This window comes from Nilaparvata lugens, chromosome 6, assembly GCF_014356525.2.
Source record: "Nilaparvata lugens isolate BPH chromosome 6, ASM1435652v1, whole genome shotgun sequence".
In the NCBI taxonomy this organism is placed as follows: domain Eukaryota; kingdom Metazoa; phylum Arthropoda; class Insecta; order Hemiptera; family Delphacidae; genus Nilaparvata; species Nilaparvata lugens.
Genome location: NC_052509.1, coordinates 17,074,193 through 17,091,403, shown reverse-complemented (window position 1 = coordinate 17,091,403; position 17,211 = coordinate 17,074,193). Strand labels below are relative to the sequence as shown.

Sequence of the window (17,211 nt, the reverse complement as noted above, 5' to 3'; positions counted from 1 at the left end):
AAAAAATCAATTTTGATGAATTTTAGTTTTTGATCAACAATATCTTCCAATTGTTACCATTTAGATGTATAATTCAAAATCTCTCTGGGCGTATTTTTGTGTTCTACAATCTTATGATGCATGATTTTGGACCGCCTTGACGAGCCGAGAAGAATGAAGTGTAGTACGATTAAATCTGAGCATTGTGTCAGAAGTTATAATTGTTTGAAATTTTGATTCTTGAGGTTTCCTTAAGCGCGCCTCTCCACAAGGAAATACTGAAATGAAGTGCATTTAACGGGTTATTCTCATAGAACATAATCTTATGAACTTATGTCATTGTGCGAAATATCAATGTGAAGACTATGTAGTTGGTGATAATGGTTGAAGCTGAAAATTGGGTGTTTTTCACAATACAAGGAGCATTGTTGTCAGGTGTACCTGGAAATCTATTTGAGATAGAGCGCTCTACCTGATCTCAGATTGTAGAGCACAAAAATACGCCCAGAGAGATTTTGACAATTGGAAGATATTGTTGATCCAAAACTAAAATTCATCAAAATTGATTTTTTCTTCAAATTTTACACATTTTTGAAAAATCATAACTCAGTACACATTGGAGATAGAGACTTCCGAATGATCTCATTTTATTCAGAATTTCATAATCTAGAAAAAAGGCGACAGCAAATTTTTATGTCCGATTACGAGATTTGGCAGAAATAGCTGAAAACTGGAAAATGAGCCGAAAAAAGGAGTTTTTTGGGCCACCCTGTATCTAGCACAAGGAAATTTTGCATGAAGAAATTGGTTCTAGACTTCTCTTATGTACCCAAATAATATATTCAAAAAATCAGAACTACAATATAAATTGCATGCACTAATGTACATAGTGTGACTGGACTAATCGTAAACCATTTGCAACTAAAACCAATTTTCTCTATCATTCCAAAAATACCCTTATCCTTTTCAAGAGCATCCACTTTATTAGTAGAGCACCCCGAAATGATTTAAGATTAATTATCATTGTCGTTTGTTCCGTTGATCATATAATTTCACATTTTTCAGAATGCAGTTGAAAAGCTATCAAATGGTGGGCTTGAATTGGTTAGCTGTAATGCACAACCGAAGACTGAATGGAATTCTAGCCGATGAAATGGGGTTGGGAAAGACTATTCAGGTGATAGCATTTCTGGCCTACTTAAAGGAACAAAATCTGACTAGACCAAATACGCCTCATCTCATTGTTGTGCCGTCCTCAACCTTGGGTAATTATTAATCAACATAACCTGGATAAAATTATTTAGTAATATCATGGAGAAAGAATAGCATAAGTAGATATCTCGTGGTATAGAACGTTTATATTCCAAATTTTGCTGTTGACTCAAGCCGACAGTCCTAGTAGTTATTTCTCGTGAAGCTATGTGACGCTGGTTGTCTGTCATACTGTGTCGTTCTTAAACTCTCACCCGGCCAAAACAGTAATAATAGACAGTAGTCGTCAGTTATCGGCATGAGTTAACACAAATTCGGCCTGAAATCTGGAACATAAACCATGGTATATCTACTTATACTATTTTTTCTCTATGGATTCATACATTTATCGTCGGCTCATGTTAATCAGCCATCTCCAAATTTTGCCAAACTTGATTTTGGTTTTAAAATATTTTTTAAACTCTTCCAACTAACTAGAAAGAAACATTTTTTTTGTGGTTCATGTCAATGTTCTCATCTATGTACTGATTGTTTTCTCATCCAGTTATTTTTCTTGATGAAATTGTGTGAAATGTATACTAAATTCCAATGGTGTGATACATTTAGGCGCATATGCAGATACTAGTTTTAGTATGAAACACATTCTGATAAATGCGACCATATCGACAAGTAAACGTGGTTTAGCGACATAGTGTTAGCATATGGCTCTTAATCATAATTTATTTCCATTGCAATTTGAAATGGAACGATTGTGATTTTAGATAATTGGATCAACGAGTTTGGAAAATGGTGTCCGGATATGATAGTATGCCAGTATTATGGCAGTGTGGATGAGCGAAGGAGCATTCGCTTGCAATGGCTGAAGCACGGAGTCGAAGGCATTGATGTCATTCTTGCCACGTAAGTTGGATGCTTTCTTCCATTTTGTACTATCATTTTTTAAATCAATTTTCACCATCTGACGCTCTGTCCTACTATCTGAAGCTCTAGTCAACAGTTTAGGTGTTCCGATATTTTGAAGAGAACGTTGAGTACAGTGAATCTTGCTGTTTTAATTCACAGTACTTTGAAAGCAGAACACTATTATGTGCTAGCTGCTGTTGAAGATATTGTTACGGGTTTCTACACTAATAAAACACTTGAGGCGATTTATACTGATTAGATTTATTACTTACAGCACTATAACACACGGAAGTAAACTAGAAACAACTATAAACTGATAACTACCTGATAAATTACACTGTATTATTACAAGCTTACGTTTACAAAAGTCTATTATCACTCTAATATCTGTCACGATTATTATCACTAGTCTGTCACAATGAGAAGAAGCGAACACTCCACTGTAGTTTCTTCACTGCCTGACCAACCGAGAAGGATCTGGAGGTGTCGAACACGCCCGACCAATCACAGTGGTTCGAAGGTTCTGGAACGCGCTTGTCATTGGTCGACGTCTCCCTGCACCAAGATGAACTCACGGGAATGATTTAGAATAATCCAGAAGCCCCCCCCCTGCCTCCTCTGTGTTGTTTACTGAAAACCCTTCGCCTCCTGCCATCCTTCTAAAGGCCTCATCCATAACAATATCTAAGGATGGATTTTGTTCAAAACCATTTACTGTCTCACAGTTTACATGAATGGAGTCTGGTTTCTAAGTATACTGATTCTCTATACTACTAAATATACACAGTATATATGCTTTTTCCAAATAATGAAATCTCAATAAAAGAATAAACTATTGATAGTAGAATTCTGGAACTCCCTGAAATTGCTTTTGAACAATTATTGACAGTATTTATAATATTTGTTCATTAGTCCAATTGTAAAACAAACATTTCGAAAAAAAATCTATAGGACTAGAAATTACTCTATACAAACCTTACCTTAATCCGAAGTACTAGGCTACTTTATATCAGCCGGTACGCTGGGAGTTGAGATTCAATTTTCAGTCGGTTAATGCTACCAACGTATTTCAACATTACAAATTTGTAATGGACATTCAACTTTAGACTGTTCATTGTTATTTCAACAATTCGTTGTTGAAATATTTGACACTCAATGTGTAGTTTTGGCGTCTTTGAATAAATGTTCATTACTGTTTAAAATAATCAATTATATTTTATTCGTCAAGAACATATATTTTGTTATGATTAATTAATAAATTTTCATAATTGAGATTTTATTTTTTTAATTGATTATATTTCTTAATTGTTGAAACACGATTTGGCAACATTGCGGAGCAAGAAAAGGATAGCGCTGTCTGCTTTGTCAAATGATAGACAAGGATACAACACTATTTCTAATCAAATACTGCCATTATTTGACGTGGACCTCACTATATAAGCTTTAAACTGCTCTCTTCGTAGATAGTTGTTCTTCTCTCGCACAACTAAAAATGTAAACTTCTCCTTTCGTGCCTTTGATATTTATTTATAATAGTGTCTTGACGGCAACTTCAAATCGATCAATTTAGTTTTTACTTTCTTGCCATAGGCTACAAACAGTCAAACTCAACTATCTTGCCCTATAGATGGCATTTACTCTCACCTGCTGTGCTGCTCAGAAATAAGAATTAAAACATTGAAACTTGATTTACAACCCGTGGCATTATATATGAATAAAAATTGAAAAAGCTTTGAATTGTGGTTTTTTTAATTGATTGAATATTTTTCAGGTATGCGATAGTCGCTGGATCCTTCGACGATCGCAAGCTTTTCCGATTGCTCAAGTTGCATTATGTTATTTTCGATGAAGGCCATCTACTGAAAAATATGAACTCCCAACGGTTTGATGTGCTGTTTAGGATAAATGTCAGTATGCTTCTTAGTTTATTCTTTCTTATCAGTTTGATTTTCCAATTTTAATTCATTCGTGAATTAGGTTTCAGAAGAGCTTCTTCCACTCAACAGACTAAGAATCACAAATTGATCATTGAAAATAGTAATTTGAAGCGAAAACTACCAATTATGAAGGGTTCTAGTTGAAATGTTTTGTTATTACTTTATGCTTATTATTAGATCATACTGAATCGATTGTTATAAACTTTCTTATAACAGAGATTTTCTCGAAAATGATTTTTGAAAAACTTGAAAATGATTTTCGGGAAACTATTTTCTACTATTCAGAATAAAATTTTGATCTAGTCCAGATTAACAATCTAGTCTACTCTTACCTATTCTCAGCTTCATTTTATTCATTTGAACTTTAACTTTCCTCAGTAAGAACATAACCGATTTTTTCGGACATTTTATTATTTATCAAAATTTGGGAACAGAATAGTTTTGGGCTATTCCTGTTGTTCTATCCCGATCATATTCATATGATTTGTAATTGTATGAACAAATAAATAAGTAAAAATAATGACAAAGATAAGATAATATCCATTTCAAAACATGGATGTTGTGATAATGTGATGTCATTGAGTTCAAATTCTGCATCTCTGGGCCGTTTTCACAATCAAAGCTTAAACTTGATTTAATCAGCTGGTGGCTTAAACTCAAAATCAAACACATTATAACAAACTAGACTTGATACGGATTTAATCCGGTTTAAAATTAAATTTAGTTTTAACTGTCACTGTGCAAACGGCCCTAAAAATATTTATTTATTTACTCTTATGGCTTTTATCGGCAGAGAGATCCTTTCGGATGTTCTGCCTTGCCGTATTACCCAATGTCATTTCCTATCAACACCCAAGTTTATAGGTTATGTCTTGGGTTCTTCATTTTTCTCACTAAAAATTTGCACTTTCACTTCCTGAGTTCCTATTTTGTAAATTTTAAAATCAAGAAAACTATTTTCAAACACAAAATCACATTAAAAAAGCAAAAACTATAAAAATTTTGATGATAATATTGAACTGATAATTTCACATTATAATTTTCTCCATAAAAATATTGATTTGGCCATTTAGCACAACTGCTTTTAATTTATTTACTCATATTGTCCTGTTGACCTTTATCCTAATTTGAAATTTATTCTGCTCAAGCAATAATTGGGATTTGACTGGTGTCCCACATAGGCCTTTTGTAATTCTAATTATAATCAAATCAAATATTTTTTATTGTAATTAACTAACTATTACATGGATTGAAGTTCATTTTCAAGATTTAGACAAAGTGAAACCAACTGTAAACCTTCAAAATGAATAATAACATTAAACAAATGAAAGTCACTTTAAAAAATCGCGAACTATTGAAAAATATTTTAGTTTCTGCTGCCCAATGATCTTTTGTAGCATGGAGGCATGTTGGCTGCAGCTGCAGAATCTGCTACAAATGAATATTCAGAACGTATTCGTTTCAAGCAAGGTGGATTTTTTGTTTTATTACATAATATTTATCATATTTGGCATTGTATTCGCATCATATTCTGCATATCATATTTTTTTACCAAGACAAAGTAAACCCCAAGTTTCGTCTAAAAGTTACCTTCTTGTATTTAACTCCGAACCAGTTCAACTATGGATATTATAGATATACTAATTGAAATATAATCGAAAGGCAAAAATAAAATGTATTCACTTATATCATAAGTCTTCTAATATTAATATAATATCAAATATGGTTTATGTAATATTGAATACTTCTAATTTTAAATACGGTTTTCTAATACGAAGTTTACCGACAATGAAATTACAAAGGTGAATCAAGCAGTTTTGTTTTATGTCGATAGTTCAACAGTAATATATCAAGAGTCTTCAAGATATCGATTGTAGAGGCTCGATAATGATTAGGTCTACGGCTATCGATGTTGACATCGATTTCGAATATCAGATATCAGAGATAAACTGGGTTGAAATTTTTTCTGCGAAGTGGGAAAAAGTCACCTCGCGTTAGACAAAGCGGAAGATAATTTAAATGCTCACCCCATTAGCCGAGTCAAGAAAGGGTTATAGAAGGAATAATTTGGAAGACAATTTTTGACCCCGCAGTTTTGTGTAGGGTGGTAAGGAGGTAAACATATCAAAAGACCTCACCCCTACCTCCTGTCCTAAGGGGGTGGGTGGGTTCAAAGGTACCAGTTTTTGGTTTCTCGCATATAACTCGAAAACTATCGATCTTGAGGACATGACTATTCTATAAAAGATTGAAGCTTACATTATTTCCTACAATATTCAGCTGACAATAATTTTGTCTATATCTTCAACAGTTTTTGAGATATCCGATCTTGAAGGTGTGACATTTTTGTAAAAATCACATTTGCTTCAATGTTTTGATATTTGAGCTCTTATAACTTTTTAAAATATCGATAGAAAAATCCATGTTGATAATGAGATTATAGAGATTGAATTCTCCAGTTTTTCTACAATAGACCAATATTGACAAAGGAATTTGGAGGGAACGTTTTGAACATCATGTTTTACTTTTTTTCAGGACTAGCTAGGAGGTGAACATAGCAAAAGCGCAAAATATATCAGTGGAAAAGAAAATCAGGAGGAGTTGTGACCTATCTCTTGAATGTGAAATACTTCTTAATTTTATTCTCATAGTAGACATTTTAATTCAACTTGACTCATATTCTCATTCTTATTTCAGGCAGAAAGCAAACTACTGCTGACCGGAACACCCATACAAAACAGCCTTCTAGAATTGATGTCACTCCTAGTGTTTGTAATGCCCAAAATGTTCGGAAAAAAATTGAGCTGTATCAAGTTTATTTTCGATAAAAGAGATGTAAGTACCTTTACCCTGGTTTCTAGTAGATCAGTTATTACCGTATTAGATCCACTAGTAGATTAAGTTATTTTATTTCTGTTCTTATACTTTTATCCATCTCACAAGATTTCTTTGATACATTTCCGAATATACGTATTCTAACTTCATCAGAGTTGTTTAACAGACTTTTTTCAAAGTACAGATTTGGTTTGGTTTAGCTTGTAAACAATTATTAAAAAGTCTTTGGTCCAATTGCACAAACCCTTTTAGATTTTAACTGTGATTACATGACACAAGAACCAATTAGATGACTCTTTTTTTCAAAAAAGCCTTAATGATTGATGCTTGTGGCATTTAATCATGATTGAAATTTAACAGGCTTTTGTGTAACCGGGCCTTTGAATTCTAATCGTTGAAGAACTTTAGTGTCAAATTATATTGCTGTGGTTAGTAGCAAATCTCTGTAATACATCCATTTAGATATCGGTACTATTTAACAATTCAAAATTTGTTTGTCTTGTAGTTTTTAAGTGTATTCTAGTTTTTTATTTACAGTTCAAAAATGTGGTATAAGAATTATACTTTCTTTAAGGGAGTTTATTCTACAAGTCCAGCCGTTTCTCGCATCTCTTCTGTCATTTATTTCGATTATTCCAGTCACCCTGGAAAAGATTCCTATTCATCATACTACTCTAGAACTATTCGCTCCGCAGTTCGGGTGGTCTACCTCTCCTTCTTTTTCCAGCTAGATCCGAATTCAGCATCCTCTTGGGCCACCTCTCATCTCTGTGTATGTCCCAACCATACAAGGCGCTTATTTTTTTCTGCTCTACTGTAGTGTTCAGTTTCCTTATTCCGTTCCTTATCTCAGTTTACCTCACTCGATCCATCCTTGAAACAAAACAACTCCGGCGCAAGAAATCTATTTGTTTCAACATCATTTTTATTCTTTGACTGTCTCTTTTCTTCCATTCCCAAGTTTTTAATTCAAATTATTCTACTTTCATATAACTTTCAACAGTTATGATGCTTATTATTTATTTGAATTTCATAAGATCTTTTATATGTTAAAGACGAAGGTGTCTTTGTATTCAAATGAGCATTGATGTAAATATATTAAGGCTGTGCAAAGGCTAAAAATAAACTTTCTACTGGTGATATTTTTAACAGTTTTTCTATGTGTATATCATCAAGCTATCAAAATGGAGAAGGTTTCTCATGATAACATTTTTTCCCGATAATTACTTTTCGAGATATGAGCGCCTAAAATTTAAATTTTTGGGACAGAACATTTTGATCTCGTAAGAGGTAAAGAAAGTTATTCAATTTACTAAAAATAACTTTTAGTTTAGCTATTATTGGTAAATTGAATAACTTTCTGGAAAATTGATATATTCAAAAGATTTATGTTTTATTCAATTAACAATACCTTGAAGAATTATCCTCTAAATCTCATGGATTTATCTCTTACCGAATTTGAAATGTTATGTCCCAAAAATTTAAACTTTAGACGCTCATATCTCAGAAATTAATGATCGGGAAAAAATGTTTTCCTGAGAAAACTTTTTCATTCTAAGAGCTTGATGATATAGAAATCGAAAAACTTCGAAAAATATCACATGTAAAAAGTTTATTTTTAGCCTTTGCACAGCCTTAAGGAGTTGTAAAAGCATCATAATTATTCATCAATAAGGTGTTAAGCATAACCTTTGAACTTTTAATGAGTGAAAAGTCACAGTTCTTGGTTGAAGCCTGTTGGGTTTTGTATTTGTACACATGATGGAATAAATGAATGAATAAAAATGGTTGTTTGGCAGAAAGCTATAGTGGATAAGTTGAAGTTCGACAAGGAGAACATAGCAAAGGCGAAGAAAGTGATGATGCCGTTCATTCTGCGTCGACTGAAAGCGGACGTACTGCAAGACCTGCCGACCAAGACGTCGTGCGTGATCGAGTGTGCCATGCTCGAGTCACAGGAGAAACAGTACAAGGAGTTCCTACTCGACGCCAAAGAGAACGCCGCCAAAGAGGAGTCCTTCTGCAACATGAGTGTCATGATGCAACTGCGCCGACTCGCCAATCACCCGCTCTGCATGCGCTACATCATTTCTGTACGTAGATCATCTTGCTAAACTAATAAAACCCCAATGACTAATTACATTAGCGAAACCGTATTGGACAATAATATATCTGAACATATTTCATCAAAGATTCTATGATTGATTTTTTTGGACTGGTATTATAAAACCTATCAAATTCGATAGAATAAAAAGCCACACGAGGCGTTTTTCAGTCGGACGGGAAGCTCACCGATTGGCATGACAAGAAGCTCACTGGATATGCCAACCCAATCAGCCGTCGACATTTTGGCTGGCCACTAACAATAGACATGCGCATGATGAACATGTCATTGTCATACAATATGATGTGTGTACATCACACGTCATGTCGTCATACATTGTTGTGTCATCACATCGGAAGGCTTCGAGCAAAATTTTTTTTAGTATAGTTTTTTGTATCTTCGATTATTCGTTATTTTCTCTTCGCTGCTCTATTTTAGATTAAATTATTCTTGTATCATAATTTAAAATTTCCCAGTGGTTCATTTATTGTTATTGGTTGTTTATTTTATGTTAGAAGCTTCTCGCTGATGACAAAACATGCATGATGAACATGTGTATGCATGACAAGCATTTACATCATGCATGTCCTACCGGCATGCCCAACGAGCCAACAGTGGCATGACAGGCAGCTCACACGATACGCCAACCCATCAGCCGATCGGAGAGCTTCCGTCCGACTGAAAAACGCCTCGTGTGGCTTGGCCCTCAACATAGAATGCCAAAAATGGTAAAGAGAAATTCCCAACTGATACTCCAGTATAACCAATGGAGGGATATGAGACAGGATGGACTTCCTAACTAGTAGCTATTTGAAACTTTGTAGATAAAAACCCTATTATTTAATCAAATGTTGTTATGTCGTTAAATATTACACAAAGTCAAGATGTAAATTCAGAATGGTAAACATATTTTTTGTCTATCATATTTAGAGTTTAATGTGCACAATATAATGTAAGGCAATTAATATATTTCACTGTTAGTCTTAGTTATAATCTATCAATGGTTCAAAATTCTATTTGACACAGGACGACGAAATTGAACAAATAGCAAAGCTGTTAGCAAGGAATCCTGACTACAAAGACAAAAATTTGGAAAAGATAACCGATGATTTGCTGTGGATGTCCGATCATGAAGTACATCAACTTGTCAAAAAATACCACGTAAGTAGATCTCTCATTTCTAAAAATCTTTATTAAATCAGAAAAATTGAGTAAAATCTTCATTAGACCCTATATAAAACTATAAAAAAGTTTTTTTTTATCTAAGATGATGTCTCATGAATAAGTGGAATCTCTGCAATTTGAATGAAATCTTAATCATGATGTGTTGTGAATATCCATTCAAATAATCCCACAGCCCTCCATTAAAAAAAAAATTCTAACCCGCATACCACCAGTCATAGCTTTCTTCTAGTTATGAAACATTTGTCTCTAACTGGTCGCATTAACGCAAATATCGGGGCACCGAGCTTCGCTCGTTACTTATTCATTGATAAACAGAACACAATCATTCTTTAAAATGATTGGGGAAGAACTTACAGGCACAGCCCAAAACTGTTTCTTCCCTGAATTTTTATTTATACACAATTTATATTTATTATTTATTTATAATGAGTATACATTGTATTAGAACATAAACAGTTTTGTGCCTACTCTGGCTACACAACCCGTTGCCAACAGAAAAGTTCCAATTTAGATAACACTTAAGATAACATTTAAGACAAAATAACACTTACTAATTACTTAAAAATGTAAAATGATGATTAACTGAAAATTATGATATACTCTAATTTTGAATGATATACCATATCATGTAAACAAATCAGATTATTTTGATCAAGTCGATTAAAATTTCTAGATAATACTTCTCGTGAAATGAGCTGATTGATTGCAAATAGTTTAACAGCTGAACATAACTCTGTCTCTCCCACACAGGTACTCCCATCTTCCGATATCAACAGACGACGAAATTATCATGTGTTTTTCCAAGGATGAATAATTATTACCATTTTCATGTCCTTCAGCGAGTTTTCCCAGGGATCAGACCTAGTGCAATCGAATTTTTATATCATAAACCTACTATGTTCCAAATTTCGTGAAAATCGTTAGAGCCATTTTCGAGATCCGTTGGACATAAATAACCAAATATATACAGAAATTGCTCCCTTAATATCTATATATATATATATATATATATATATATATATATATATATATATATATTATATATATATATATATATATATATATATATATATAAAAGCGAAAAGGAACTGACTGACTGACTCACTCACTCGCAGAACTAAAATTCGACCGGACCAAAAACGTTCAAATTTGGTACGGTAGGTATGTTCAGTTGGCCCTTTAGAGGCGTACTAAGAACGGATTTGGAAAAAATTCCAGATACGCCCAAAATCTGCGTTTTTTAGCGTTTTCTCACCTTTATCGGGAACAAATGAACAGAAATTGTTCAAATTTAGCACAGAAGCTCAGCTAGGGTGTAATAATGTTGTGTTAGAAGGAATTTGAAATAACGCCAAAGATACGCCCAAAATTAGCGTTTTTTGCGTTTTCTCAGTTCTTTCATCAAGTAATTGAAAGAAAATGTTCAAATTTGGTACAGAGGTTTAGCTAGGGTCTAAAAATTTTGTGATGAGGTGACTTTAATATTTCATCAAAGATACGCCCAAAATCAGCGTTTTTCTCAGCTTTTCTGCGTTTTCTCAGTACTTTGACTTTCTCATGGAATGAAACATGCTCAAATAAAAAATGCAGGCGAGCGAAGCGAGCCCGCTGATCTCACTTTTCCTGGCTAGACGGATATGGCGAGCGAAGCGAGCCTGACGGATAGTAATAGGATAATAGGATTTAATACAGTATTACAACTTGATTCATTCAAGTAGTCATTAAGATGAAATTCATGTGATCATCAAGTCTAATGCTTGAAATGTATTAATAAAGCGCAGTTCTAATGTATCCAAACAATTCAATGGATATGTTTTGTTTTTCAGTGTCCAAAAAAGTACCTGCTGCCAGACTCACTTTTCCCCCAGAGTGGCAAGTTCGCCAAATTGGACCAACTTTTACCCGACTTGAAGGCAAACAATCATCGCGTATTGATTTTCAGCCAATTCTGCTTCATGCTAGACCTCTACGAAAAGTATCTGGAGTTGAGGCAGCATTCATACCTCAGGATTGACGGAGCTACAGCAGTAATGGACCGGTATGCTATACTACTCCATCATCAGTTTTGTTCATTCATTGTTTCATCTAAATAATTGTATTATATTGTTCTCTTTGTGGAGAGTCCAATAGTAGCAAGCATTAAAAATTTAAGTTTCAGTTTTTTATGAAGGAAATGTGCTAGATATCCATATTGAACGAAAACGAATTACTGATATTATCAAAACCACTGCCTTATAAAAACCCACTTGATATATTAGTTTCCTCAGTTTCTCTTCTTACTCAATTATCAATTTCTATTAAACTGATGAATTAATAAACTCAGTTTAATGTAGATTGACAATAGTGTAACAACCGAAACTAGAATCTCGAATTGCTTTAATAAACCAGGGATTTTGATAATATCAAGTTGTTTGATTTCATTTCAACATGTGTTTTAGAAACATAAATAATAAGCTTTTTGTGATTGGGTGTTCAATTCTAGAATGTGTGTAAGGGAGTCATATAATTTAGTTTCCGAAGAAGATGTCTCCCATTTTAATACTGTATGAGAATTTATTTATCAAAATTGATTCGACCAATCACATTGCAGTGCTCCACTTGCTTTTATCAAATCGTCCACTATACTGTGCCGGATAAACAGTAGTATTGTTATTCAAGAATTTCTGACAAGCATCCATAGATATTGTTAGATGTATTCAACGTTTTTTTCAACTCAATGTATATTTTTCAAAATAAAAATAACTGCAACACTAATAAATTTACAAAACTTCATGTTCAGAACTGCTAACCTTCGTCTTGACCCAAACAGCATGTACAGAGGGGTCCAAAAAAATGTTTGCACTCTGACAGTGAATATATTGGTAACGCACTGTCAGAACGTTTCAGATCGCGTACTTGTAGCGATGAGCTATGAGAAGTAGCTTGAGCTACGTCTTTTGAAAGATATATTAATATAATCCATTTCAAACCGGCGTAACGTCGCGTCGCGACAATCGATCACAGCTCAAACTGTCATCACATACTAAAATAATGAAAAAATATATTCTGGTGTGAACTGTTCATAGCTTACGGCGATCTGAAACGATCCATGCGGGCTACTCATGCCACAGTACCTTTTGACTAAACATCAAACTTCAATACCAAGTAAAATTCATAGCTGTATAATATTTTTTTATGTTTATATTCAATGTCAATTAGTGTATATTATCTTTATATTATCCTTATATAAGAATAGAATAGAATTTTCATTTTATTCAACAATAATACAGAAAAATTCCATACAGTTGAATAACGTCAGGAAGATTTACAGTCAAGAAACTTTATAAAAGATAATTCACACGGCAAGTTATTATGTAAATCATACATAAAAATTACATTGGCATACATAAATAACATTGAAATACACTACATTCCATTTAAAAATTCTTCAATACTATAGTAACTCTTATCAACTAAGAACATATATAAGTCTGTTTTAAAGGTATGCGTCCTAGGATTTAAATGAGTTGGCAGCCTATTCAATAATTTCACACCAATATAACTGGACTTTTGAACAATAAAGAGAAAGTCTATGATACTGAACACTGATATTATTTCTATGCCTGGTATTATGATGATGCACATCTGAATTTGTTGTCAAGTTGTTCATATTTTTTACCACTAACATAATTACTTTATAAATGAAAATACAAGGAACTGTGAAAACTGAAAGATTTCTGAATGCATCTCGGCAAGTGTGGTTAAAGCCTAAACCTGCAAAGTATCTTATTGCCCTTTTCTGTAAAATAAATATTTTATTCATTTTCTGCAAAGTTGTAGCTCCCCAAAGTTCAATGCCATAAGAAATGTGTGAATAGATCAATGCAAAATATAGGACTCTTCCCGTGTCTAGGGGTACATAGCGTATGATGTTTCGCAGGACAAATAAATTAGTACTTATACGGCTGGCAAGTTTTTCAATATGAGCATCCCAAGAAAGGCTTCTGTCAATTTTCTACCTTTGTGTCTCCAATATTAATGACCGGTTCAAAGAAATAATTTTTAAAACCAAATTGCATACATTTACTCTTATTTGGATTGACTGACAAAAACGACTCGTTATAATATTGAACAATGAGGTTTGTAAGAGTGTTGGCATTTATTTCAAGTTCATTGAGGCTCTTATCATTAAACATCAGGGTTGTATCGTCGGCATACAGAATAACATTAACACCTACTGGGACAGATGATTGCAGATCATTGGTGTACAACACAAAAAGCAAAGGTCCCAGAATAGATCCTTGTGGTACACCTCTTGTGACCCTGAGAGGCATTGAATCAGCTACCTGGGTATCAGAATTTATTGTAACATATTGATAGCGGTTGGACAAGTAAGACTTGATCAAATTACCCCCAACACCTCTTATTCCGACGTTTATCAGCCTTATCTATGATACCTTCAATGAACGATACAGCGGTAGATATAGTAGATTTCCCCCTCACAAAGCCATTCTGGCAGGAAGATATTAAATTAAATTTCTCCAGATAGTTCATAATCCTGTTATATGTCAATTTCTCAAAAATCTTGGAAAAAGCTGACAAAATGGAAATAGGTCTGTAATTATTAATATCATTTCTGACACCATTTTTGAATAGTGGTTTAACTTTAGCTATTTTGAGTAAATCCGGAAAAATGCCTGTTTGAAGAGTGTTATTAATTATTATGAAAACTAGAGGTTCTACTATTTGATTGCAACATGCTTTAACTATGCTGATTGGAATATTATCGAACCCTACACTACTTTTTGTTCTGATACTTTTTATTATATTAAGTATTTCATTATTATCTGTTGGAAAAAAGTAGAGGCAGTTTTCACGGTAGAGTTTCCTAGAAAAAGAAGCATTGTCATTATTCTTACTTGAGTTTAATACATTCAAAGTTGGTGCCATTGAAATGAAAAAATATTAAAAGCGTTAGGAATTTCTTTAGGATCTGTAGAGATTTCTCCATTTTGTTCTAGCTCTATATTCGGCTGCAGTTTTTTCCTTTGTCTCCGAGTTCATTTATTATTTCCCAGCTTTTCTTAGATTTATTTGGTGCACTTAAAATTGAATTACTAAAAAAATTATTGTTTTTTGGCTTGTATAACCTCACGGTCATAATTTTGTTGAATTCGTTTTATCAGCTCCCTATCAACTATTTCTCCATTATCTATTTTGATCTTTACTAATTTTAATATGTTTCTTATCTGAATAATTTCTTCCGTAATCCAATATCCTTTCATTTTCCTTTTATTTTGCTTCCTTCTATAAGATTGTTTCAAAGTACAGTTCACATTCATGTGATTAAGAAAAATCTCATGAAACTGCTTGAATTGTGTGTTCACATCTGATTTTTCATAAACAGACAACCAAGACTCCATACTCAACGAACTCATGTTACTGATATTCTCCTGAGAGCAGCTGTACACAGGAGCGTTAAACGGTATCCGAATTGCTTTAAATCTACCAGAAACATGAGCTAATTGTAGATAGAAAAACTGTGCAGTATGTTCCGACTACAAAGTATGTACTACCTGTGCAACATAGGATTCACAATTAATATTTGTTATTATGTTGTCGATGGCTGTCCTACTATATCTTGTAATTCTTGTAATTCACTGCAGTGTAAATCAAACTGATGTAGAACATTAATTAACTTTCTATGATTGGGAGAATTATTCAAAATATCTATGTTATAGTCACCGGCAGCAATAATTTTATCAGAAACATTTTTTAAAACTCTATCAAACAGTATTTCAAGCCGCTCAAAAAATACATTTGTGTCTCCTCTTGGAGATCTATACAGGCCCACAACAACATAACAATCCTTACCTATATAAAACTTGAGACCACACTCTTCAATATTTTTAGTGCTACATAAATCATCTATATTCAGTTTGCTGAACTTAGAGGAAGTAATGTCTAAAAACCTTTGACTTACAAATATAGCTACGCCTCCTTTTCTCAGATCATCCCTACAAAAACTACAGACTAGAAGCATATCACTGATTATTAGAGAAGCTATTTCATATTCTTTCAGACCATGTTCACTCAATACAAGAATGTCTGGTTGTTCTTCTACAACCAGATTGTCTAAAAGGTTCAACTTACTCATAACTCCATCTATATTTTGATGAATTATTTTCAAACTATTTGAACAGTTCAGAATATTCAAGTGCTCAGAACTAATATCAATATTTCTATTATTTTGCGAATCTAAGTTAATTTTTTGGTAGACAAAAGTAATATTAAATTGGTCTTGTTTGGAAGTGAATTGTTCTTGCCCTTATTACAATTTAAAACTCTAAAAAATGTCCCTATCATCATAATGCCCGTCACACAATTCAATAACCTGATTATTATCATTATTATGGAACATTTCGCTTATTCTAATTATTTCATCTCGGACATATTTTTTCCCTTTTAAATATAAATGTTGCCCATGTTTTGTGTGCATGTCTCTACTAGTCCTACTTTAATCTAAAATCTTAACATTGTTGAAACGCACTGACAAGTCATTAATTCGTTCATTCGTTTTCTCTATTTCGACGTTCACACATGAACTGTTCATCAGATCGAATCGATGCGGAAGGTTAGCGAAAATAACATTCGTGTCTTGAAGGCTGTTGATCGTTCGTTTTATCGATTTCACTGCATTTTTTGCTTCATTGCACGAAACGTCATTCGTACCACTTATTATAACCACTGTATCCTTTTTTGTGAATGATTCGCATTGTTCAACACAGCTCTCCAGGATAGCTTTAGATTTTGCACCGGACTTTATACATCCATAAACATTTAAATTTGATGATATGGAGTTGATCAAGAGTGGGATATTCCTACCATGACTGTCACTGTAGATGTTCATATTCGCATAGGTTGATTTTATATTAGAGTTAATGACAGTCTTCTCTACTCTGCCCCGATGTTTTCGACCCTTTCCACCCTTATTACGATCATTACACCGATCTATGAGGTTTCCGAATCGTGAATTATTATCATTAGACCTGGACTCTGACAAAGTTAAGTACATCT

General features: G+C 33.4%; 1 protein-coding gene across 2 annotated transcripts in view; it reads left to right on the top strand.

The window, feature by feature from the left end:
* Positions 1-17,211, top strand: part of LOC111048603 (SWI/SNF-related matrix-associated actin-dependent regulator of chromatin subfamily A containing DEAD/H box 1 homolog) — a 36,408-nt gene that overhangs the window by 14,064 nt on the left and 5,133 nt on the right. For both annotated transcript variants that reach the window (XM_022334522.2, XM_039430295.1), the window contains exons 9-15: positions 1,045-1,244; positions 1,953-2,091; positions 3,866-4,001; positions 6,729-6,866; positions 8,666-8,959; positions 9,997-10,131; positions 11,982-12,193. In XM_022334522.2, the coding sequence (XP_022190214.2) occupies positions 1,045-1,244; positions 1,953-2,091; positions 3,866-4,001; positions 6,729-6,866; positions 8,666-8,959; positions 9,997-10,131; positions 11,982-12,193 (1,254 nt within the window). The remainder of the gene's footprint in view (positions 1-1,044; positions 1,245-1,952; positions 2,092-3,865; positions 4,002-6,728; positions 6,867-8,665; positions 8,960-9,996; positions 10,132-11,981; positions 12,194-17,211) is intronic.